The sequence below is a fragment of the Equus przewalskii genome, chromosome 13 (assembly GCF_037783145.1).
Source record: "Equus przewalskii isolate Varuska chromosome 13, EquPr2, whole genome shotgun sequence".
NCBI lineage: Eukaryota > Metazoa > Chordata > Mammalia > Perissodactyla > Equidae > Equus > Equus przewalskii.
Window position 1 is genome coordinate 41,981,115 of NC_091843.1, and position 26,378 is coordinate 42,007,492.

Below are 26,378 nucleotides of genomic sequence, written 5' to 3' on the forward strand. Positions count from 1 at the left end.
ATTGTGTTGAATATGCTTTTCTTTTTATATAAAACTCTTCTATTTCAGTTTTGATAATGATTTATTTCTATACTTATACTATAAATAAATGCTATTACATTTTTCTTTGTTTTACAAAAGAAATAATGTTTTTCTTTTTTCTCTTCTCGTCTCTGTGCATATGCTTCCTGTCTACGGTTTGCTTACCACTTCTTATTGACAGACCAAGCAGGTTGGTGTGATTGATTTGCACTCCACGCGGTAGAATTATTTAAACTATAAATAACTTTGTTATTTAACTACATTTTTTAAATTTGGTTTTTTTTACAAGGTAAGTACTAATCTTTTATATTTAAAAAAATCTTTCAACTTTAGCTTTTTTTTTAAAAAAACTTCCTTTTTTCCTAAATTATTTTTTAAAATTTATTTCAGTTTTTATTGAGGAAGATTTTAGGAATATTCTTGTTTCTAAATGATCTTTTTAGGGAAACAATTCAGAAGCTTTAGATTGACAGTGACAAACACACAGGATGTTCTAGACCTAATTAACAAAACAGACAAAAATAAATAGATCACCAGAACCAAAAGGTATAATTTTTTTCCCTAATTCTTAGAGACCCATTAAGCCAAATTTTGGAAATACAAATATAAATGATTTCACATTCAAGCATTTTTCTCTTTTTTTAAAGCAAGGAATCACTTATGCCCATGGGTGTTCATGTAATGAAAATGAAATTAATTCAGTTAACACTTACCTGAAATTCTTCCCTTTACCTTTACTTTGCCAAGGTTTGCCTTCACAGTTTTGGTAGAGCAGATGGCAAACGGCAATTACAAATATTACTACTCCTATTTACCTTCATTAAACACTCTATGACGTTAGACTATAGATTTATTTACCTGAAATTTTGTACTGAATTCTATCATGTAGTGTTAGAAGAAGGATTTTTAAAAGTCTTAAAAAAAATCAATGTAAAAGTGACTTTTAGTGATGTCACATTTTTAAATGCCTGATGAGGAGAGTTGTACATATTTACATTTAGCTTAAAATATTATTTTGGGGTGAAATATGATTTATCAGAGTAATTTTGGCTAGAATAATATGTTACTTAAATATGTGACTTTTGAAACTGAATCTAGCAGTGTATGCATGATCATCTTTATGAAAATGTTATAAGAACACAATAAGATTTTTGCTGCTAAAGCATCAGTTTGAAAATATTACCTGAATCGTTTTGAGTAGCTAATGCAATTCAGGCGTAGGAGTAATTCATCACTAGGCATATGCTTTTGTATTTCTACATATGGAATCTTTTTATTTTACTGCCTCTTAATGGGTTTGGAAACTGTATGTTTTTAACTATTAAGAAAACAATTAAAACCCCAAAAGCCTAAAAAATTAATGTACATATGTTGTTAATCAGATCATTTCCTCTATACTATTAGTATCCATATCTTTGCACATACAGTTTTTTTGTCTTAACGTATTTGCCATTTTTTCTTTAAATATTTGTAATTCTGAGGTGGAAAGAAAGTTGTAATTTTTTAATACGTGCATTTACTTTATACCTGAACTTATACTTTCCCCCCTCAGATTTCTAAGAAATAGTATTACTGATGGAAAACTCTAGGAATTCATTGGGAATAGGAGTTAGATTACTTTTTAAAATTAATTTTTTAACAGCATAAATCAGATCATTCAGTATAGGTGATTGTGCCAAAGAAACCATCCAGAATCAGCTCTACATTCTGACTTTTGGAATGCAATGAATCACACCACACCAGAGCATGGATTTGGATCAGTGCTTTTATTTACTCTTTTATTTCACTTATTTGTTTTGTGGCTTAAGTTTGCTTTGAACTTAATATTTCTATAGAAATGAAGGGTAATGTATTTTAAACCCTTGGGTTTTTTGTATAATTTTATCCTAAAGAATTAAAGTCTATGAATGATTTTTCGTCTTATGGTTTCTGAAAGAATATATTCAGGTATTTATCTCCATCATCATTATTGTTCATTTCTCTTTCCTTGTTAGCAAGAGGGGTTAGCTTTTGGGTGGAGACATTAACAATTTATAAAGTCTTCTGGTTTACACTATTTTGTGGTCCTTTGGGAAGGAAGTTAAGAATGACAGAAAGCTTTCAGGAGAGCTCAACCCAGTTCTACGAAAAGTTTGATTGTTTTTCTGAAGGAAAGTGTGTTTCAAAGAAATTGTATTACCAGAAATGATTTATCTTGGATTCAGTTTCATGACCAGTTTAATAAGCTAGTTTTTATCTTTTCTTTTTGATTTTTCATTTTAATTTCATTGAGTAAACTTGTAATGAACACTTATTATGTGTGTATAAAACACTACTAGGCATTATAATCAAAATACTCAATTGGAAGCTGTATTTCCAGCTTTATTATTTCATAGTATTTCTACTTATATTTGACATTTGGCATGTTTAATCTGACTTAGGGAGATTTAGGATCCTGAGTTTGGTGTAATAACAAGCTATTTTGGTTGTTCATTTAAGATATGAGGACATATCATGACAGCTCAGCAACTGTAAAATGCCTGGTTAATTACTATGTAACTATTATGTAATTAGTATAGAATTTCTTCTTTTAAAAGTATACTATGAAATGAAATATTTTCAAGTAATCTTATTAAAGAAAAATTTTAGAAAAATTCTGAAGATATATATTAAAAACTACTTGCGTAAATTCTGCCGAATGTTTTTATTTGTGCGTTTTATAACTATATATGAGTTTTTTTTGTTATTTTAATAAATTTTGGGGAAGTCACTTAATTTTTGAGAAGTGGCTTGATTTTGTACCTGGTTATCAGAAAGAAATTAATTAAATAATCATTTTGGATTTTTGACCATATGTTATTTGGGGACACACAGACCTTTGCTTTTTATTTATTTGGCTTTCCTGTTAATCTGTCTTTCTTTTTTTTCTCGCTCATCTGTTTTGCTTCTCCTTCACTTACTTTTGTTCTTAGTTGTCATCGTACAATTGAGTAACAGTTTGAATTTAGCAATTAGTTAAAAAGTTCTTCTAGGAACATAATAAATAGAAATAAAATATATTCGTTTGGTTTCCTTAAAATATTGATATTTGGTTTTGTATGATTGAGGAATGTATCTTTTATTCTGATAATTTATACAAGTCTGAAGCATTGACTCTAAAGTGATTGTTGCAATTAAATGACTCAAATAGGTAAAAAGAAGGTTTCCCCAGATAAGATGGTTGAAATGCAAGCAAAGATTGATGAGGAGAGAAAAGCACTTGAAACAAAACTTGACATGGAAGAAGAAGAAAGAAACAAGGCTAGAGCTGAACTAGAGAAACGGGAAAAAGATCTTCTTAAGGCCCAGTAAGTATTACTGATTGAGGTGGATTTGTGATTTAAATTTCTGGTATTTTTCATAGGATGTATAAGCAAGAAATTTGAACAGTAATTAAAAGCTTGATTTTTGTCTCCAGAGGGGCTATTTTTGGTTAGAAAGTTTCATTGTATGTGTTGTATTTCTAAAAATTACATCTGTTTTGATTATTTCATCTCTATATGGGAGGAAAAAATATCAGTGCATTTGAGTTATAGGTGAAATCATAAATTAATACTACACAGTGGCATAATTTGATAGAGATATTACTTAATTAGATTCCTAGTTTGAAATTTTGCCTCCAAATTCTCATTAAATTATTGGAAATGATATTAGTAGAATACTAGATAATCGATGGATATAGAATATTCTCATTTTAATCGACAGACAAGAGCATCAGTCTTTGCTAGAGAAATTATCTGCACTGGAGAAGAAGGTAATTGTTGGTGGTGTTGATTTGTTGGCAAAAGCTGAGGAACAAGAGAAACTTCTTGAAGAATCTAATATGGAACTGGAAGAAAGGAGGAAAAGAGCAGAACAACTTCGCAGAGAACTTGAGGAAAAAGAGGTAATATGACTTTATGTTTGGGTAACACTTTGCCTAAGGTATTTAACTTTTCTTGTGAAAAGCTAAATAACTATAATCTTAATAACATTTTAAAGCAGATCTGTGGATTGCTTTGAAAGATAATAGTTGCTAAACATTTACGTCATTTGTTAAATAATTAAATTTATGATTTAATGAAGAAAATTATTAAGTTTATCCATTTTTGTCATAGCAAGAACGCTTGGATATTGAAGAAAAATATACCAGTTTGCAAGAGGAAGCTCAGGGAAAGACCAAGAAATTAAAGAAGGTCTGGACTATGCTTATGGCTGCAAAGTCAGAGGTTGGTCTCTTAGAAAATACCTACCAATGTAGTTCTGAAAATTTTGAAGAAGAATTACTTTGATTAAGTATGATTAAGAATCCTAAAGGAATCAAAATGTATGCTTACTAAAGAAATAAAATTTTCTCCTTTATGTGCAATTTTTAATTTATCTACTGAGGTAAGTTGTTTCTTTCCAAACTTAACTAATAACATGGAATAGATAGTGATAGTGTCATTCTGTGCACTGTCTCTGTGAAAGAACTGGATAAGGTCTTACAAGGTTTATTAGACCAGTGCCCTATGTCAGATGGAACTGTTTCGTATTTAAAGTCTTGTTTGTCCTTAATGTTTTCATTGATCTTCTCGCAGATGGCCGATCTCCAACAAGAACATCAGAGGGAAATTGAAGGCCTGCTGGAGAATATTCGACAACTTAGCCGAGAGCTTCGCCTTCAGATGCTTATTATTGATAACTTTATACCTCAGGATTATCAGGTAAGAGGGAAGTTCTCTGACCTAGATGTTAGGTCACTTGGCTGGGGTTAAGGAATCAGAAAATATAATTTCTAAATTAATTGATGGTAAATATTTACATTTCACTTGTCAGCAATAAAATTTCATTGAACTAATACCATCGCATTTCACTTCAGCTGTTAACTTTTCTTAAAACATAATTCTCAGTTTGTGTATGTAAGTACACAAAGTATCTAAGAATAAGAATTTCTCAGCCGTTTGGAGGAACCCAGTTTCATGTAATTGCAATCAGAATCAAGGTATAGGTCCTATTTATTCATTCAGCATCCTTTATTTTTTAAGTAGAATAAACAGAACTCCTGTGCTTTTTTCTCCCTTTTTATGGATGCTAATTCTCTATGTGTTTGGTAAGATATACATAACATGAAATTTACCACTTTAACTATTTTTAAGAGTGCAATTCAGTGACATTAAGTACATTGACGGTGTTGTGCAGCCATCACCACCATCCATCTCCATCTCCATCAGGATGCTAATTGTTAATACCAGTATAATTTTAAAATGTCAGCCTTTATTTTTCTTTACCCAAAATTTCCATCTTTCCAGTACATTTTAGTAAACTTTAGCATGTTGATTTTTTAAAAATTTATTTTGAATCTCTGTACAGCTTTAAGAAATTTCTCTGAAAGTAAGCCTTAGTGTTTTTTTTCTTTGGACCTTGGATGCAGAGAATTAATCTTTGGTTTGTGGTGCCCTCTCCTTCCTGGTCCTTGGATGGTCTGCTTTTATTTGTTTAGTTAGTTATTTTGTAGTGAACTCATCCCCCAAAAACAAAAGCTAGGACCATGTCAGTAACCTAGTTCTAGCCAAATGGTTTCCCTCTCCCCTTTTCCATCCCTTTGCCTCTTTCAACTCAAGGTAACTGTCATCCTGAATCCCATGTTCTTCATTTCCTTGCTTTTTATTTTTATGTAGTTTAATTTCATTTACATATATTCCTTAAAATTATGTATATTTAAGTTTATAAAAAGGATATGCAGACTATTTTTGAGACTTAACTTTTTTCACTTAATATATTAAGATTTTAGTATCATGAATATTTTTCAGTATTTTAAATGTTATTAAATATTAAAAATAGACCATCTTTGACTCTTTTAAAGGAAATGATTGAAAACTATGTCCATTGGAATGAAGATATAGGAGAATGGCAGCTAGTGAGTATTACCTTCATCCTTCCATGGTATGCTTATGGAGTCCTTCCTGTAGACTAGGAACTGTGCTGGCTACCTTGGGAGATAGGTGGTCCAGAGGATGCATCAGATGAAAATCCAGTAGGTGGACAAGACGTTTTTCTAGTTGACTGTATTATAACACACAGAATATTCAGTGGAAATGGTGTCGATGGGGGCTATGTTGGACTGAATGACCTCTGGGTCCCTTTTTGTTCCAGCATTCAAATCATGTTTTATGAGAGTAGCATTGGTATATCTCCTAGTAATTTACCTTATTCAGAGTATTAATTGCTAATTAAGACAATTCTCCTCCCCCCTTTTTTTCCTTTTTTGAGAAATGTGTTGCCTACACAGGAAATAACATGCGGAAGCAGACTCCAGTTCCTGATAAAAAAGAGAAAGATGTAAGAATGCTTTTTTTTTTAAACTACAGTTGTTTCTTGATAGGAATGTGGGTCACTAATTTGTGTTATCAACGTGATATCTGTTAACCAGCTCTGTTGAAAAAATAGGCTAATCTTTTGGGACTAGAGGCTCTGCGGTGAGGGGATTATTAGGACAGATCTGCTTGCCTTCAGTCATGATGGCAGGCTTATCATTTCTATCACAAGAGTGGCGTGGAGTCATCTTTGGAGCACTCTCTTCACCTCTCTGAGTCGTGGAGGTGTGGTTAGAGGGTAGAATGTGTCCTTTTCGAAGCTAGTCTGAGTCTTAGGTCAACAAGAGGAAGTAGCAGCTTTAGGGAAAACAGCAACAGTTTTTCTCTACTACACAGGAATTTATAGTGTGTCAGGGCATCTTATTCATCAACACTTGGTGAATACGTTTGAGATAAATGGCATTAGAAGAAGAAATCTTTAGACATTTATTTGGTCTTCTGTGGCTTTTTTCTGGAGTTTATTCAGTATTTTAAATCTTCCCCCAGATCTGGTTTAAATCCGTCCTATAAGAGCATCTTGTGTTTGTTTCCTTTACTTAGCCCTTTGAAGTGGACCTTTCCCACGTGTATCTGGCCTATACTGAGGAGAGCCTACGGCAGTCCTTGATGAAACTGGAGAGGCCACGGACTTCAAAGGGGAAAGCAAGGCCAAAGACAGGGAGAAGGTAAAGACTGCCTTTGAATACCATGAAATAAAGGCAATGAGATAATCTAATTAGATACATTTAAAGGAAATTAGTTAACGTGATAAATATATTGGCTGATATGTTTAAATAAATATCAAAGTCCTTATGTAGTTAGGATTTGAGTAAATAGAATCTGGCTAAACAATTAATGTCCTCCAACTTCTTTAGCCCCCTGAGTAATAGAATTTATTTTTAATTTACTTTGTTCTCTCTAATGTATAGTAAGTCATGTACTATCTGAATTCCTTAATTCTTACACTAATTGCTATAGTGAGATGCTAATTAATTTGCCTGATTAGACTCCCAAGGTATTGTATTCAGCTGATTTGGTTTTCTATCATAAACATTGCCCCAAGAACCTTGGTTTCTTCAGTCACCAGTTAAAGAACACTTCTCTGACCGTCCTTCCCTCTTCTTTGGCTGCTGGTTTTGACTGTTGAGTAGTCTATATGTATCATAACATAATCCCAGGGAAATCAGGATGTGAGAGCCCTGTGCTAGAATTTATTTTTCCTCTCCCTTCCCTTCATCAAGTACTCTTCCACTTATTTAAACTCATTGTAAGACTTTGGGGCTCCTGAAATGATAGGAAATAATAAGCTTATTTTTTCCCGTACTTTGAGTACATAGACTTTTGAGTTACCTGTACGGTGAAGTCGTATGGTTTTAATATTTTTGTGTTACATAATCTCATAGACATACCTAACATTTATAAATTTGGGATAGTTGAACTCAGGGAGGAGGAATCAGTAGCATATTAAAAGTGTACAAATTTTTACGTTCTTTAGCATTTCGGTGCCAGGGGTTAAAAACTTTTCATATGGCAGCAAAAGTCATGGATGTAATATTAAAGAGTGAAGCAAATCAGTTCAAAGAAATACAAATCTCCCTAGATCTTCCACTTTTAATAGAAATATTTTCCTCTTAACTCTGCAGTTAGTAAAAAAAAAAAAAACAAAAACACCAACAATGCAAGTGTGATGATACATGGTAAGACAGTTGGCCTCAGTGTAGGAGGAAAACAGGCAGTGGTGGGGACTGAGGCACGCTGGAAAGTGGTCTGTCTAAAGTGGCGGCCACTCTGTTCCTAGTTAGTTTTGGGAATAGAATGCCCATTGTTTCTGGAACATCTTGTTTCAAAGGAGAAGCCAGAAATCCAGATAATATACATAAGATCTCTCAGTTTTTATTCACTTTTTTTTTTAAACTAAGTGGACCTAAAACAAACAAACAAATAATAAGGTATTTGGATACAGTTCTCAGAACGCTTATTTTAAAATATGCACTCTTTTGGTTTAACCTAAAGAAAAATAGATGTGAACCAACATTAGATGAGCCAAACCCAGCATCTCTGTGTATCAGAATTGGCCTGCAGTATTATGAAAACAGTAGATGGCCATAAACAGACAAATATACACAATAAATGCTTTGTTGATATCACATTACATTACATGATAACGTTCAATGTGATGTTCCTCATTAGAAGTTCAATGTGCTAAGCAAAATTGCACTAAGCACGGTACATTAATGTAGCGTTTCCATCAGTCCCTGCAATGCAGCTGTGAGGTGTTGCTTCAGATGATTTGCGTCTCTGATTTTCACTGCATAAACTTACATCTGTAGCATACCCAGAAGAGATCATTGAGAGGTTCAGATCTGGTAAGCATGCAGCCCGCTTGACCTGACCACATTGTCTAGTCCAGTTTTGGGAATGATCATCCACTCAGTCCCTCGCCACTCTGGTGGTGGGTGGAGCGCCATGCTCTTGCACCTCCTCTAGGTGCCTATAGGTGACCTTTCCCTAGGCAAGCATTAGTGGTCAAACATGTCAAACCTTGGCCTGTTGCTAGACTCCGGGGCCACCTTGTATTATCTACTATATAATGTAAAGTGTTTGCGTTTCAATCTTTTAGGAAAGCATTCATGTTTTGTTTTTCTCTTCTTCAACAGAAAGCGTTCTGCAAAGCCTGAAACTGTAATTGACTCTTTACTTCAGTAAATGTTACAGACTTCAAGTCACAATAAAAATTAGTGATATTCTCATCCCTAGACAAAGTCTTTAATTAAAACACTGAAGACTTTTGTGTAATTTTAAATAACGGAAACTGTAAGTCATGGAGTAAGACTGGAACTAGTAATTTGCCTAATAACTTTCAGTGTCTATATGTTAAATTAACATTAAAATTGTACAACTGGTAATTGTTCAAATTGTCATATTAATCTTCAGTTTATGCTGTGCAGGGAAGTTGGAGGGGCAGCTCTTACTAGAGAGAGTTGCAGTTTAAATGTATACACCAATCTGCTGGTAATTTACTCAACTGCTGTATATTTAGATAACCAGATATTCAAAATAGAAAAAAAAATATGTTCTGTTTTGCACACAGAAAGTAGCAGATCTAATTGTCCTGTGCTGTGAGATGTGAATGTATGGGCTGCATATCTAAGAAATGATTCAACCCTAACAGCCACCTGACCTGTTTAAATATGTTCTAGTTTTTATACTAACATTCATTGCATTTTAGGTATGAGATGACTGATCTCATTCATCTGTAGAAAATTTTATAATTCGGCAGTCAATCTTAAGAAGTATACATGTTTAAAAAACAGAAGTTGAAAATATGTTTCATCTGGACCTCTCTTGACCTTTTTTGCCACTTTGACTTCAAGTCAAATATACTTTTTTTGTTCTGGTTTCATGTTCTCTTGAAATGTTGAGTTTGTAGCTAAATATAAAGGAGGCACAGTTGTAGAAAATTAAGAAGCTAAATACTGGTCTCTAATCTTGCTCATACGTGTGTATTTTTAAAAATTCACTTTGAAGTGTGACTAATGGATGGTTTCTTGTGTCTGAGTTCTCAATTTTAATGGAAGTTGGTCTGTGTTTCCCAGTTGAGAAAGGTCTCCATTTTCCAGAAAATGCAACTAAGGCAGGAAAAATATATTAGTCCTTTGCCTTTAAAACCCTTTGTTTCTTCATATTTTATAAAAAGAAAATATTCTTCCCTGAATTTCTTCCATTGACAAATCCAGTTAGACCATGTTCCTCTAAAAATAATAATTATTTTTATCGTATAGTAAAATAAGTTGTAATAGAATTGTTCTTTTGTTGGCTGCTTACAAAATTTTTATTTTTTTTGAAAGTTATGCTACTCCTAAACCACTTAATATATCTCTTATGAGTTTTAAAATTATGTAATCAGCCCTGAAACACATTAGTTGCAAGTTTTGAGACTTCATAAATTAGTATTTATTAAGTTCACATTATTTTAATAAGTTTGGTTAAAATACTGGTTTATAATTATAAAGCTGTGTGTGGAGTAGGGGTGAGTGAGGGCTGTGTACTTGTGTGGTGGTCATAAAATGTGTCCACAAATTTAAAGTATGTTCCAAAGGTGGTCTCAATGTGCTGTGTGTGGTGACTATTGTCTAGGCAGTAAGAATTATAGTTAACTGGCAGCATTTTCTTTGTAATGTGTAAGACAGTTAGAAGTTTATAACTTGACTCTGTGGGGCATTGTTTAGATACTGTGAAGACTTCAAGTGAATTTTTGTCGTGTAATAGCTTTGTGTGAACAGAATATCTTGGCAGTTGTAGATGCACATTTAACTCTATTAGTAATTACTCTAGAGAAATCTTAGTTTTACCAGTAGAAAAAAAAGATAAGTACTTCTTCTTTTTAAAAGTCCATGTTTCTGGCCTTTAACCATGCAGTCAATAGGAAAGGAATAACTATTATATTAAGCTTTAAAACATTATGGAAAATTTAAGCCAGTCTGCTAGATGTTTTTTCTATTCCCCTCCACTGCATTAACAAAAAAAAATCTGTAAAAATTGAAAAAACAGCCTGTTTTAGCAGTTTTTTTTAAAAAGCATTTACGTTAGAACTGATTATACCATATGGACAATAAATAGTCATCTTATGAAATAACAAAATTAGATATTGGAGCCTGGCCTGAGTATCCACAGGAAAGCACGGGACACTGACTTCAGAGCCACTCGTTTAGCTCCAGTCATAGAAGTTCTGTGGTTTCTTCACATTTACTGCGTCTTTGTCCACAAATGAAATATTTTTAATTTCAGTTTAATTTCATGAAAGGGTACAGTTGAACAAACGTGCTCGTTATTTAAAATAAATAGGCAGATTTAAAATGAATGTCACCTATAAATAGGTTGTTGAATGGGTATTTTCTTTTCTCTTTAATTTAAAAAAGTAATATTTATTTATTAAAAGGAGCCTTCATAGAAAGTTAATTTGTGGTATGTTCTTTAATAAACCCTGTAATTTATATATACTAATAGTTAGGATATTAAAATATAATAGTATTTCCCATTTTTCTTTAGATTCTTGTAAAGTACCAGATTAATCGGGGGGGTTCTGCGCCTGTGTGTTTATCGCTCAAGTAGACTCCATCTGATAAGCTGTGCCGTCTGCTTTCTGGGGAAGGGAACCTTTTTTTGCAGCAAGAAATTTAAGGTCACTTTGGGGGAGGGGGGTGGTGCTGCTTCATCTGTACCACCATGTTTTTAAATTATGATTATGGCTTTTGGGTTGGTTTTTTTGTTTTGTTTCTTTTTAGTCTTTTAAAAATATCTTTCCCTTTAACTCTTAAGGAAAGTCCCTTTCTTTCCTACAGGGCTGTGAATTAAGGAATGGGCAGAGTTTACATTCAAGCCTGCTAGTGTCTGCCCAATGTTTAATGTATAAATTTGTTTTCCTTTTTAGTTATTCTTTGTTCTTAAAATGCTAGAAGAAAACAGATCATCCTAGTGCCTTTGAAATTGTTAGCAGTGGTCTAAGTTAAATCATTAAGGACTTTAATAGCGTTACTATAGTACTGCATCCTGGCCAAAATTACAAATTGTACAATAAGTTTGTTGCATTAATTTCAAAAGCCACACACTTTCATTGTATTTTATGTATAAATTGTATTTGTTCAAGTTGTATATATTGATATTGTATGTTTACATGCAGCATGGTTAAATAAAAAATAAAAATCTTTGCCGAATGCCTATAGTAGTGATCTGCTTCTTTACTGAACTATTTTTGTGTCTACATACATCCTGATATTAATAGTCAGGTTCTTGTGCTTGCCTTCTCAATTTCATATGGTTAAGAGAGGTCTGTGTAATTTCACACCCAGAAATTCGTAATGTTCTGAGTCTTTGAACAGAAATCATCATGAAACAGAAACCTGGGAGAGATGTTTTTAAATATGCTTCTCATTGTGATAAAATATATTTTTACCAAAAATGTTTCTATCTGAGTTTTGTTATCGTTTTCGTTAGGTTTTTGAGAGCAGAAACTTAAAGCTTTAAGTGTCTATGCAGAATATATCTCACTGAAAGGTAGAAGGAGACATTTCTCAGAGGTAACAATACCACGATCTGTTTTAAAACCTTTTAATGAGCTTACAATATCTCCAAAATAATAACATTGCTTGGATTATTGTTAATCATGTGTTATTTTGACAAACGTATATTGATTGCCAGGCACCGGGCTAGGCAGTCTTAAGAAATTCACAGTGAGCATTGAGGAGTTTTGATTTGTCGGCAAGTTTCAAAGGACTTAAATGTGCTTTTTGCGTATGAGATGACTTCAGCCCTTTCAGGCCTTGTTCTCTTCCTTTTTACAACTGCTAGCTTATGTAAAACACCTACATCTGTGTAGAACATGAAGATAAAAATTCAAGGCCTGTTATGGCGTAAGCAAGATGGTAACTAGTGCCGCCTGCACACCCTCTGCCTCTCCTCCCCAGCCGAGTGTTGGAGCTGTGGTACTCACTTTCTTTTTTTTTGTTTTTTAAAAAGATTGGCACCTTAGCTAACAACTGTTGCCAATCTTCTTTTTTTCTTTCTGCTTTTTCTCCCCAAACCTCCACAGTACATAGTTGTATATTGTAGTCGTGGGTCTTTTTAGTTGTGGCACGTGGGATGCCGCCTCAGCTTGGCCTGGCGAGTGGTGCCATGTTCGCGCCCAGGATCCGAACCAGCAAAACCCTGGGCTGCCACAGCGGAGTGCGCCAACTTAACCACTCGGCCGTGGGGCTGGCCCCCAGTACTCACTTTCGTTAAGCAACTCCACTGAGGTGCACCTTTAGGAAACCTGTTACCGCCTGTGTTGTCAGGATGCTGCTGAGGACATTGTCCGTCTCATCTTCTCATGAACACCCTCAAGAAACCTCTTTTAAAGCCAAGTACAAAAAAACCCCAAAGCAGACCCAAGTACCAGCCTAACGGGAGCACAGTTAGTGTGTGCCTGTGGGATCAGTTAACATGGTTCTGAAGCCACAGCCTATACTTAAAGTGAGCTGGAGGATCCTTGTAAACACATTTGTGTTTAGAACATTTATAACATTATCTGAATGTCTCATTCTTAAGCTGTTTCATTTGCAAAGCAAATCAGGTATTCAGTCCTCCTTCAGAAGTTGAACAAATGTGTGGGAAAATGATTATGAAGAGGCTACTTCAAAAAGAACTTGTTTCCTCTCAGCATTTATCTTGGGCTTCCTGTGACCCAATCTTCACGTTACTTTTATCAACATTATCAGAACATCACTTTATCTTACCCGAACACGTTTATGGCTCTGACTAAAGAATATGACAGATCAGACATTCTTCCACACCTGCTCCCCTCCCCCATCCCTTTTTAGAGGGCTGGGGAAATTTTAGTTTTTAATCAAAGGCTTTATTTCTCCAATTGTACAAAGGAATTTAACTGGGACTTTACAACTGAATGAAATATTTCTCAGAGTTGATACCATCTTAGCGAGAGGATATTGCCTAACCCAACCTAAAAGTACCAGAGTCGTAACAGAAATAGTATGTCGGCCTTGATTTCTACTCCATCATGAGTGATGCCGCTCAGGCACCAGGTGTCTTCTGTACTGACTTTGTACCTGTGTTGTGCTGAGTAGAAGGTCATTGCAGAGCTCACAGCCTCCCTCAGGAGAGAGAGGCGGCCATATAAATGGAGGATGAGAGCGCAGCATGTTGAGGGCTGTAGTAAAGGGGGTGAATGATGAGCTGCCGGGCAGGGCGTTCTTCCTAACAGCTAGCTTGATGCCTAGCACATGTCTGCCTGATCTGCCTGACCAAAAGGCCAGTAAAGGCTTCTCAGCCTTTGAGAGGTGTTAAAGTGGTCCATCCAGTGGGGAAAGGCATTCTGGACAGGAGGAATAACAGGAACCTAGATGCCGTGTGCGTTGTTGGTATGTCTGAAGTCGGGTAGAAGGGGTGGGAACGGATGAGCCTAAAAAGGAAAGAGATGGGCCAGGATCCTACTGTGACAGAGTGTTCTGTAGGCACTGGGAAGCCATGGAAGGATTTTAAGTGGGTCACTCACATTGTTTGTGTTTTAGAGAAACAACTGCTGGAAAGATTGTGAAGGATTAGATAGGAGGGAGCTGGGGCAGCAGATGTCCACACTTGTGCCCCAGAGGCCGAAATGGTCATGAGCCAGAGGAGCTAACCTACCTCTCCTCTCAGCTGGCTCTCTTGCACTCATGACAGGTACCAAGACTGAGGGAACATATGTATCTTTACTCATGTTGCCTAGCAGGTACCTAGGTGTGCAGTCAGCACACAAAACATCAGAATGTGCTTCTGGTTGTTGTAACGCTGGCTAATAGGAAACAAGAAAGGAACAGACAGCTTAGAGACTGAACATTGAACTAGGAAGAAGTTGACAGAAAGATGGATTAGAAGAGAAGCACTTTAGAAAGCTAAGGAGAGAATGTCTGAGTGCTTAGGGCAAGGGTCAGTTCAGGAAATGCTAGGCGTGACAGCTAACTAGATTTTGGTACCCCACCTGGGAATGGAACTCCAACTTGAACTGATAAATTGAACCGAGAAGTCAGCCCCAACACTACAGAAAGCACTTGCCATGCCCTCGATGGAAGCTGGTAGGAACTGAGATGCTAACCTTGCATGATGATAGGCCTTTAGGAAGCTGTGCTCTGCACTCTGCCCTGAAAGTCCCCATTCTCAGGTGATTTGGGCAGCCTGAGAGGCTGACCAAGATGACATGTGGAGGAGGGTGAAGAAAAACAAGGCAGGGGCACTGGCCTGGATAGACCAATAGCAACTAGAGAGCCCCCGATGCATTTTTATCAGAGGTCAGCATTTCTAACTGTGTCCCAAGAAGGTTTCAATGAAAGACGTTCACCCATAAATTTGAAACTTTTTTTTCATTCATTTATTCAATAAGTATTTATTGCCTACTAATGCCAGTTAGAGATATAATATATTCATAGGTAAAAGGTGGAGTTCTAATAGCAGGGAGGGAGGGGTTCAGCCTTTGCTGTCAATGTCACACATTCCATGCACAGACAAGAGATATGTCCCACGAAGCAGGCATAGACTGTGGCTGTGTCCTAAACAAATGTGCATACATGACAAGCATCTCAACTTTCACTTAATCCCGAAGTTTCTTTGCTCATTCTTTTTAAATGTGTCTTCTTCCATTCATGTTCTCTCTCTCTCTTGGTAAACTCAAGGGCCTATTGTTGGGTGTTTCCATCCAGAGCCCAGAACGACCTGTCTGGAAGAAATCAGAAATGTTAGTTGCATCATAACCATGGAAGCTTATGACAGACCTGCCTGGAACCTACATCTGTTCTTTCTATGGCCCGTTCTAAATCTTTCTGCCTGACAGCCTTTTCTTTTACCATCCTGGCCTCATACACAAACGATAACCCACAACTCATATCCTGTGGTAAACTACAGCTCACATTAGCCATTGAATGCAAATGGGTCTCAATTAAAGAAGAAAGGAAATTAAAATGTTCAGTGTGGCCTCAGAAGGCTCCATGACTCTCTTAGTTACTTGTTGCCCTTGGCATGCTGGTATTTTATGTGGGCAGGGTGAAACTGGCTGTGGTCAGGGTGAGACTTTAAGCTTTTGATTTGTTCCCTTATTTTGAAAGGGTTAAAAAGATGTTACATGTTTTGGTATAATTTTAGTACTAGTACTAATTTTTGTCACGTAAGTATAAGCAAAGATGAAAAGAGAATGCTTGTTCACTGTTACTAGATCCATATTCTTGCAGAGTACATGTCTTCAAAAGGCAAGTTTCAATGATGTGACACTGGTTTTTGGTTTTTTTCCATTTAATTTTTTTAAATAACAGCTTTATTGAGATGTAACTCACCTACTATAAAATTCATCCTTTTAAAGTGTACAATTCAGTGGTTTTTAGTATCTTCATAGAGTCGTGCCACTGTTCCACTAACAGAACATTTTCATCACTCCCGAAAGAAACCCTATGTCCATTAACAGTCACTTCCTATTTCTTCACCCTCCCAGCCACCAGTATTCTACTTTTTGCCTCTATGAATTTGCCTCTTCTGGACGTTGCATATACATGGAATCATATCATGCGACCTTTTGTCTCTGTCTTCTTTCGCTTAGCATAATATTTCCAAGGTTCATCCATATTGTAGCATGTATCAGTACTTCATTTCTTTTTAGTGCCAAATAATATTTTGTATGGATATACTACATTTTGTTTGTCCGTCCATCAGCTGATTGACATTTGGGTTATTTCTACTTTTTTGCTGTCATGAATAATGCTGCTATGAACGTTTGTGTAGAGGTTTGTGTGTGGACGTATGTTTTTAGTTTTCTGGAGTAGATGCCAAGGACTGGAATTACTGGATCATATAGTAACTATGTTTAATCTTTTGAGGAACTGCCATGCTGTTTTCCAAGTGGCTGTACTGTTTTCTAATCATACTAGCAATGTATAAGGGCTCCAATTTTTCCACATCTTCGCCAGCGTTTGTTATTGTCTGTATTTTTAACTTTGGTTTTTTGATTTTTAAAAACACATTATCATTTATGCACATGGTCATGAGTGCACATGCACACACAGACTTACAAAGCCAACAGTCTCCAGCCCTGCTTTCACCAATCCTTGTTCCAGGCCCCATTTCCAGCAAACCACCATCCCTTTTTTGTCTTTAGTTTTTCTAGTGGCTACCATCATAATTCCAAAGATTTCTTGATTCACTCACTATTGATTTTTTTTCACTTTTTATTATGAAAACTTTCAAACATGTATAAAAGCAGAGTAGTACAATCAACCCCCATATACCCATTCCCAGCTACAACAATCATCAACTCATGACGAATCTTGCCAACTATTTTTTGATTTATCAACGTTAGATAGTGTGTGTTGATTTTTCTATTGAAAAGTGAGGGTTTACCTCATTTATACTACCCCTTCCAAATTTTTTATAGTAAATTATTTTTAGATCTTCTATTACCTTTGAAATTTTGAATGAATACTTAACTCTCTTGTTCTCGTTCCATCAGCCTTAGACAGTATTGCTTACGTGACCCTTTCCCCTAATGAGCTGGGATCTCAGTTCACCTCTCTTTCTTTCCTTCTGCTTTTACCGCTCAGCTGTGTTCAGCTATACCGTTTACATTGTCAGGTTGATAGCATTTACAGTCTGTTCTGTAACCATAATTAAGTCTTCTGTGCTTTGTCTATTGGTTGCTTCTAAGACTTGAGAATCAAGAGAATTTACATTATTAGGACTTTAATTATTGTTCACTGAAAAGCCATGTAGTGTGCTAGATTCACTTTTTTCCCCCTATAGACTCAATATCACAACCTTTGTGCCAACGGGAGAAAAATGTTCTAAGCATCCAGTTGACATCTTTTCAATTCAGAATTATTTGGTAGTCAGTAGACCTCTTGGACCCATTCTGCAAATCATCTTACTTATTTATGTCCTGCGTGGCCTTGTATTCTTTAATCATTTTGTGCATTATGTCCCCAACTAGAGAGGGAACTCCTTGAGAGGGAAGAGGTCTTTCCTGTTTTATTCTCACACCAATTTTAGTCTCTCAATAAATAAAACTGATTTCCCCCCAAATCAAGTAAACATAGCCAATGCTATTAAAGTGACAACGTTCTACATATACTTTGTTTTATTATGAATTATAAATATATAAATATTTAAAAAATAAAGCTATCAAAATTCATAAATTAAAATATTCAGCTTATTCAGCTTTGACACTTTGAGTATTTCTCTTTCATGATCGTCTTTAGCCTTTCCAAAAAGTCTTTCAATGTGCTCTTCTTGGCTTCATTCACAGTACAGCAGGTCTACAAGAGAAACATTCCATTAGCTTGCATTGCTAAGTATTTGAGTCTTGCTGTTATGCCCGTCTGCTTGAGTCAAGCCTACTCTGGCACCTGCCACCTGAACAGTTAGAAACCAGACCTCCAGTCTCGCTTGATTAGAAGTCTGACTCTGCCACTAAGCCAGCAGGGTTTGCCTGTTTTTGGTGCATACTATATACACTCCTAGAAATGGCTACTATTCCATCACTGACTGTCTGCCTTTGGGAGTGCCGCAGTCTCTGGGGCGGTGTGTCACACACAGCTGGGTGCTGCTCAGGAGCGTAACGTGAAGGTGGAGTCTCAGACCTGCCCTCTGCTGTGCTAGGCCTTCTGTATGGCCGCCTGAACTGCCAAGAGAGAGTCAGTCCGTTTGCCCTCCTGCCCATTAAATAGCAACACCACAGCTCGGTAGCACTTCTGGTGGAAAGGATTCCAGGTACCTACCATGAAGTCACTGCATCAGTTTGAATCTCAGCTCTACCAATTTATTAATTGCATTGCTTAGGACAAACTACTTCATTTCTAAAAACTTCAGTTTCCTCCTTTGTAAAATGGGGACGATAGTGCCTACTTCATCAGATCGTTAAGAGGATTAAAAGAGAGAATGAGTGTAGTGTCAGTTCCCTATTCCATTACCTTATCTTATAAATAAAGCACTAGGCCCAGGAAGGGGATGAATGTCCCCCATTCCTCTACTTGGCGTTAGATAACATCCACTCTTGCCTCTTGCTCTCTTACACCATCAATTCTCCCCTCTCTACTGGATCATTCCCATTGGTATATTAACATGCTGAATATAATCCTACCTTAAAAGAACTTCCCTCACTCCATACCTTCCCTTCAGCTATTGTTCCATTTCTCTGCAACCTTACAGCAAAACACCTCCAAAGAGTTTTCTGTACTCACTGCCCCTTTCTTTTCACTCCTCCCCAGCCCCATTCTCTGTGGAACCCACTCTAGTCAGGCTTTCGTTCTCCCATCTCCATCTATATCAGCATCACTGATGACCTCCATCATGCCAAATCCAGTGGGTGTTCTCAGTCTTCATCTTACTTGACCTTTCAGTACATTTGACACAGCTTATCACTTCCTTCCTATAACAGAGTTTCTTCCTTTGCCTCTGGGGCATCACGCACCCTTCAGTTTCCTCCTCCTTCACTGGCTGCTTCTCAGTCTCTTTTGCTGGACCTTCCTCTCCCTGACCTCTATATGTTGGAGTACCTCTGGACTCAGCCCTTGGATCTCTTCATTTCTCTATGTCATTCAGGTCTATAACTTTAAATAATATCTTTCTGAGGACTCTTCGTTTTATATCTCAAGTTCTGACCTCCCCTAAGCTTCAGACTTTTCCAACACTCTTCTCAACATCTCCACTTGGCTATCCAATAGGTACCTCAAACTTACTATGTACAAAATTGAACTCCTGATCTTCTGCTCAACCTCTAGCCCTGCTTCATCCCCAGTCTTCCATTTCTGTAAACAGCACCAACCATCCCCCAAGGGGCTCAGGCCAGGAACCAAGAGGTCACCTTTTACTCTTTCCCTCACCCCTCACAATGGATCTGTCAGCAAGTCCTTACGGTTCTATTTTTGGTTATATCCAAAATCTAACAACCTCTACAGCTCCCACCCTGTCAAAGCAACCATCACCTCCAGCCTGGATTACTGCAGTAGCCTCTCAACAGGCCATCTTGCTTCTGTGCTTACCCCTGTTCAGTCTATTTACCGCACAGTAGCAAGAGTGATCATTTTAAATCACGTAAATCAGATTATAGTCTCTGTCCTGTTCAAAACCCTGTGAGTATTTCTCACCACACTTGGGGCAGAATCCAAAGGCCCTGTGTAATCTGATCTCCCGTTAAAATCTCCCTCGCTCACTCTGATCCAGCCACACGGCCTTTCTACTGATCTCTGAACACATGAAGCTCATTTCTACTTTCGGGTTTTTGCACAGCTGTTCCCTCTGCCTGGAATGTTCTTTCCCCAGTTAGTCCTGTGGCCTGCTCCCTCACTCAATTCAAATATCTGCTCAGATGATGTCACCAACTACTAAATCAGCCCTCTCCCTCATAACCCCTATGTTCTTTATTCCTTTATTCTTCTTCATAGCAGTTATCACTACTGGACATCATACTATATGTTTGTTTGCTTTTCTAACTCCCCCACTAGAACACTGTGAGAGCAGAGACTCTGTCTTCTTGCCTTTAATACTGTATCCTCAGTGCCCAGAAGAGCGCCTGGCGCTCATAGAGCCTCAGCCGGTATTTGTTGAATGAGTGAATGGATTGATTAATCAAGAGAACGTTAATAAGGAGGAACATTTAGAAGTGAGGCTGCTGTCCATCAGGAGCCAAGCCGTCAGCATGATGCAGCTTACCCCGTTTGCCATGCCCTTGAGGTTCCTGTCCAGTCCGCTCAGGCATTCTTTGATCAAGGACCTGTCATGTCTTTTATAGAGCTGTTGAAGCACCTTTGCAGCCCTGCAGATTTCCTTTCCATCTGTGTTCTAGAAAGAGAAATGCCACAGATAGCCATGTGCTAGCTGTATTTTGAACATGTGAGAGATATTTTTTCTTCTGATTTCTTCTTTCCAGGATGACAAGTGGAGAAGGTGAGTTTACTCAACTATGGATCAGATATTCAAGCATTGCTGCCATATGAATGAAGGCTGCTCGTCACAGTCATAAACCTCTCTAAACAACCTCTACCCGTTACCTGCAAATGCAGCATCCTTTTCCTCAGGACCTCTCAGTTTCTTTTCCCTGGGAGGGTTTTGCTCAAAGAGTACCTGAATAAAGTCACCCAACTGAGTAAAATTACAGAGTGGGGTTTGAATGCAGAGCCATCTTTCTATAGCTCATGTCTGTTTTTTACGCCATGCAAGCTATTCTTTCTGTGGAAGGTGCTTATGTGAGCTCGCAATCAGATTCTGCTCTCTTTCATTCCTGTAAGGTTTTAAAATCCAGGTTTGCCTGGAAATCCTACATGCTTGTTGAATAAATAAATGCCCATCCTTTGGCCTAGACATTGCTGCTTTGAGCAGCACTCTCCATATCGCCGTCCCATGGGAGATAGCAGTATGTGTAGAAGCTTGGGTCTGGGTGAGGAGATAAGACATTTCCCTGCACAGCTAGAGGTGAGTGCCAGGATCAGGACTGGATGTCCCAGGAGTCTGGCCTGGGGAGGTCAGAGGATGCTTCTGAGAGAGGGTACCATTGAACTGGGCCTTGGACAGAGCTCCTGTCAGGGGCCTTTGGCCTAGAATATGCTCAGTCAGAACCTCCTTGGAATACTGGCAGCTCTGATAGGGGTCTGGCCACATGGCTCTTCCTGGGGACATTTGGGCCTTAGAAGAGGGAATGTACAAGCAAGGAAACAGCTCTTTTTGGGAACCCAGGAGTGGAATTGTGCTTCAGTTTGACTCAGACCTGGTGTGTCCTCTCACTTTCCACTGAAGAACAAAGGCACAGAGCCTGGAGAGCCCCATCCAGCTCAGATAAAGCTCTCTCTAGCCTCTGCCAGGACATGCTCCAGTCCCCTGTGGTCCATGGAGCAGCAGCATGAGCATCACCTGGGAGCTTGCTGGAAACGCACAGTGTCAGGCCTCACTCCAGACCCATTGAATCACAAATGTGCATTAACAAGATTTCCAGGGGATTTATACAAGAAGCACAGTCCAAGCAGCTTTTTAAATCCTTACATATTTTTTTCTGATTATCAAGGTAATACATGTTTACTATAAAAGTAATATATTTTCAACAAAAATGAATTCACTCATTATCCCATCAGCCAGAGATAACTACTGTTAATATTTTGGCAACTATCTTCCCAGGGTTCTTTTTAACTTTTCTTTTTTCAAAATAGGGACCAACTATTGATACTGTTTTGTAACCTTTTTACACTTAACATATGGTACAAACATTTTCTGAAGTCATTCAGGCGTATTTAAGAACGTGGGATTGAGAGCTGCGTAGGAACTCCTGGCATCTTTGTATCATAGTTGATCAATCCCCTGTCACTGCAGGTTTTTGCTTCTGTATATAATGTGACAGTGAGTCATCTGTGTAAATCGTTGTGTTCATCTCTTATTCCTTTAGGCTAAATTCTGGAAGTATAGTTCGTATTTTAAGGTTTTTCCAGGAGGCTCTAGACCTAGACCGAGGCATCGGAATCCCAGACTATAGGAGCTTCCCCTTCCCCCTGTGGGGCGTGATGGCCCATAGGCAGGGCCTCTGGAAGGACATGGGCTTAATGAACTAGCCGAGAGGCCTCCTGGGCCCTGATTCTGGTTGGGAACTTAAGAGCAGCACCAGTAGCTCTGGGCTCAGGGAGTCAAGAAACCCCCCATAAATCACCACACACCTCTAGGGGCTTTGTGGCCGAGCAGAGGCAGTGAGGCCACGGTGAAGGCAGACGCTCCCTGACAGTGAGGTTCCAGGAGGCCAAGAATAAAAGAGCCCCTTTGCTTATTTTTCCATCAAAACCTAATGAGACTTTTCTGAAACTGTCTTGGAGCCTAGAAATTAAACTGCCTCTTAGTTTTGAGTATATGGCCATTTAATATATGGAGAAAAAAAACCCTCTAAAGCTATTTGTCAAAGGACTTTCTAAGGTAGTTAGGATAAAATAGGAATTGCAAAGAGCTTGAATCAAATGGAAAAACTTTAAAAGAACTAGTTCTAAAGAGTTTTAGTTAAAGGCCTTAAAGTCTGAGTTCCATTGGCATTGCAGCGACAGGATGACACCCCATACCAACTGCTTTCGTCTGCTTGTCCGCCTTTCACTGGCCAAGTGTGTCCAGCATAGCTCAAGGCTAGTGGACCTGGCAGTTCAGAACTGCTCAGGAGAAGAGACTCAGAAGGCGGGCGTAGGCCCACGCCAGGAGAAAACCCGTCCCTCAGCAGATGTGAGCAAATAGCGGAATGCCATCGGGGAGATTTCTTCTGCGGTAGCGACTCTCTTAGAGTTCTAACTTGGTTCTTGTCAGCTTCATTTAGGGCCATAAAAATCCAGTACTATTTGAGTTATCTCCATTTCTGCCCAAATTTATTCAGCCAGTGCTATATATGAGAAAATCCTTTACTTTCACTTAAAGAAGATTTGAGGATGGGCATAAAGCTCTCTGAAAAATTATGGACTTGAGCTTTCTTTGGTAAATAGGAAAGACCTCCAACTAACGGCCCACCCAAAAAATCCTTCCTAGGACACCTCGCTTGCTTGTTTTCCACTTTGCTCTTCCTCAGACCACCTTAATTTCATAGACACCCAGGTAGATGTTAACCGTGAAACCCAGCATTTAGATCAGCACATTCTTTCCAGCAACTGCCAAGAGCAGACGCTACCCAACTTAGAGATTCTGGAATTTTTAATCTCCAAAAGAAATAAAAGTAATACTCTCGATTTTGGAAAGATGTCCTTCTTTGGAAACACAAAGAAGTCACGTTTCCTTCCACAGACCACCTCTGTGGGTTTTGAAGACAACTGTTCCTTGTTCTGAAATATTCTAAGAGATAAATAAGCAGTGTTGAGTCTTCAAGGAAAAGAAAAGAATGGAGGATGCAACTGTTAATCCAGGAGGAACAGAAGCAGCAGGGGAAGGTGTAAGAGAGAGGTAAGAGTGAAGGAAGGCGCTGGGGCCTTGTTTCAGGAGACGTCTGCCCATGTGGCGAGGGAGGGATGTGAGAATTGAGTGAATAAGAAGGCCAAGAATGGGAGGAAAGCGGTGTGGCCTAGTGCGGGTGAGGGTGGCCGGGTCTTCTAGAGACAGCCCAGAGTAGGGTCGCCTGAGCTTGGAGTCATGGAGGGGTCGATCATTTCCAACCTCTGGCCCCTCCTTCTTAGAATGATTACTTCTCTGCAACCAGTTTTTGCTTTTAATCAAGAGTTATATCATCTTACAATAACACTTTCCACTAACTCAAGAGTTGGAGTCCAACCAACTTTCAAAATCACTTTCATATCGTCAGCTGTGAAAACTGAGGCACAAAGAGGTGTGCAGACTTGCCAGAGGCCACACAGCCAGTTAATGGCAGAACTGGGACTAAAACTACAGGCTGCCTCACTTCCAGACCCTCCGCTCTTCCTCCTGGGCCCTGCCCTTGGCTTTGGTAGACCTCTCACCAGTGCGGCTGCCCTTGGACAACCCAGAGCACACCCTAGTGAACTCTTGGCTATTTTATCTATTCCTCTATATTTTATACAAAAGATAATATTCTATATATACATATAAAATCTGCAAATCCTTCTAACCTACTGAAGGACAGAGTCTGATACGTGATGACATTCTGAAGGACAAAAGCATATAATATATATAATCATATATTATACATTATACATTTATTTTACATTATATATTATTATATACAATTACATTACAATATTATATATTATTATCTATCAGACTCCTGGAATAATCTTTAATGAAATGAGATATCCAGATAAAGGCCGGAAGAACAGTTTTCCCCGTGAAGTGGGACAGGCCTGTTCCAGGTCTGAGGGCTGGGGTGTGGCCCTGCCCAGCTCCCAGGGCTTTACCTGGCCAGGTTACCTGCTCTAGCGCACATGGAAAGCAAGTGGTTAGGAGACCACTGGTAAATTGATGCTTTGGGTTTTTCATTCTCAGTCGTGTGTTTCCATGAAAACAGGAACTGATGTTCACAAAGCTATTGATATGGCTGTAGTCATGTGTTTGTCAGAGAAAATGCACTATCAGCTGTCAAATCTATCTCCTCCCACTACAGATAGAGGGGCGGGGGTGAGACGGCACAGGAGGTGGAAAGGCGAGATGCCCAAGCAGCCAGAAGCAGGGATGTGTTGGACCCCATCTGGCAAGACGGCCCCAGACCAGGCTGGAGGGGAGTTGGCAGGACAGAGCAAGCTGAGGGTCTCTGGACAGCCACCCCAGAGCTGGCGGGCTGTTAGGTGACCAGGCTACGGAAGAGGAGGGGCTCTGGTAATACCTTTTCTGTTGCCGTAGGAAGTCTCTTAGACAAAATGAAAGCTCCCTCAACCTGTAATCTCAAATATCTGTTTTTGTGAGAGTATTTGGTTTTTCAGAAATGTATAGGCCAGGAAAATTCTCTCCTTCCCCAAGCATTTATCGAGTGCCTCCTATATTCCAGGCAGTAGGCCTGGGCTCGGTAAAATCCTAAAGAGCTTTTCCTTGACCAGGATCTGAATTAGGATTACAAAATCCAAGCTTTCTATTAAACATCTTCTAAATCAAGTGAAACCGGAAACACCAAGACGCATTTGAGAGTAAAGATCAGAATTCACATTCTTTGAAAACATTTAACACTTTATAGTTAATTTGGGCCTGTTCGCTTTCCGCTAAGAAAGTCTCTCGTCAAACACCTGTGGATTGGCTCTCCTCTCCCAAGTCACCCGTCTGCCAAAACAGCTCTTACCTTCGGGCCAGCAAAGGCATCCGCTACAGTCAGCTCCATGCACGAATTCTTGCCCTGGGCAGGAACGAGAAAGCGAGAGACAGAGTTACCTCCCACTGTACAGAGGAATCCTTGCTGAGCAGCTCTCACTCCCTCAAACTGAAAAAACTTCCTACGATCCCTCAGAAAAAAAAATAAAAAGCACCAGGGAGAAGTGTCTGCTGTGCTCTGCTCTGCTCCTTGTCCTGTCGCCAGCTACCAACTTCTCTAGAAGCTGTTATGCTCTTTCTCATAGTCTAAGACTACTCACAGCATCACCAGAACATCTGGAGAGATGGTGCCAGATAGCTTACTCACCTTTCCATCTGTGAGGTTGTTCAGCGTTTTGATGATCTCTTGTAAGGTGATGTCGTATTTGCATCCCTGGATGAAGTTGCTGGTACATGCTAGTAAGCAGACCAGAGCTGGAATCAGTTGGGAGATGAGACCCATTAATATATCTCTATTTGCAATGACAATGTGAAAAGATTAGTTTACCAGGAGAAGCTAACAATGCAATTCTGACAAAGACATCTCTATATATAGATTTAAAATTGCTGAAACTGAGGGAAAATGAGTTTACATTGGAAAATTTCATTACACCAGGTTGTCAGTCGTTTGGGGCCAATCAGCGCCTCTCTTCCAGGAGAAAAAATGCCTCACAGAAACAGGTAAAATGTTCCTGTGAAATCAGACCAATAGGAAAATGAAACCTTTTTTTAAAATTAACTACAAAGTATCAGCATAGGAAATTACAC

General features: G+C 38.4%; 2 protein-coding genes across 6 annotated transcripts in view; one reads left to right on the forward strand and one right to left on the reverse strand.

Moving 5' to 3' along the window:
• Positions 1–12,071, forward strand: part of KIF3A (kinesin family member 3A) — a 46,499-nt gene extending 34,428 nt beyond the window's left edge. For 2 of the 4 annotated variants that reach the window (XM_070571073.1, XM_070571075.1), the window contains 9 exons: positions 203–211; positions 3,191–3,347; positions 3,745–3,925; positions 4,137–4,247; positions 4,599–4,724; positions 5,864–5,917; positions 6,271–6,339; positions 6,915–7,039; positions 9,011–12,071. In XM_070571073.1, the coding sequence (XP_070427174.1) occupies positions 203–211; positions 3,191–3,347; positions 3,745–3,925; positions 4,137–4,247; positions 4,599–4,724; positions 5,864–5,917; positions 6,271–6,339; positions 6,915–7,039; positions 9,011–9,059 (881 nt within the window). In that variant the 3' untranslated portion in view covers positions 9,060–12,071. The remainder of the gene's footprint in view (positions 1–202; positions 212–3,190; positions 3,348–3,744; positions 3,926–4,136; positions 4,248–4,598; positions 4,725–5,863; positions 5,918–6,270; positions 6,340–6,914; positions 7,040–9,010) is intronic. The other 2 variants (XM_070571074.1, XM_070571076.1) reach the window with 1 other exon arrangement.
• A 3,164-nt stretch (positions 12,072–15,235) lies between these two features.
• Positions 15,236–26,164, reverse strand: IL4 (interleukin 4). 2 transcript variants are annotated; one of them, XM_070571098.1, is made up of 4 exons: positions 25,939–26,164; positions 25,603–25,656; positions 20,574–20,702; positions 15,236–15,600 (listed from the first exon to the last, which is right to left on the reverse strand). In XM_070571098.1, the coding sequence occupies exons 1-4, from the start codon at positions 26,071–26,073 to the stop codon at positions 15,505–15,507; spliced, it is 414 nt and encodes a 137-aa protein (XP_070427199.1). In that variant the 5' UTR covers positions 26,074–26,164; the 3' UTR covers positions 15,236–15,504. The 2 variants fall into 2 exon arrangements, with proteins under 2 accessions (XP_070427199.1, XP_008536927.1); XM_008538705.2 differs by lacking the exon at positions 15,236–15,600 and adding an exon at positions 17,986–18,178 and having other exon boundaries at positions 25,939–26,118.
• Positions 26,165–26,378: the final 214 nt, after the last annotated feature.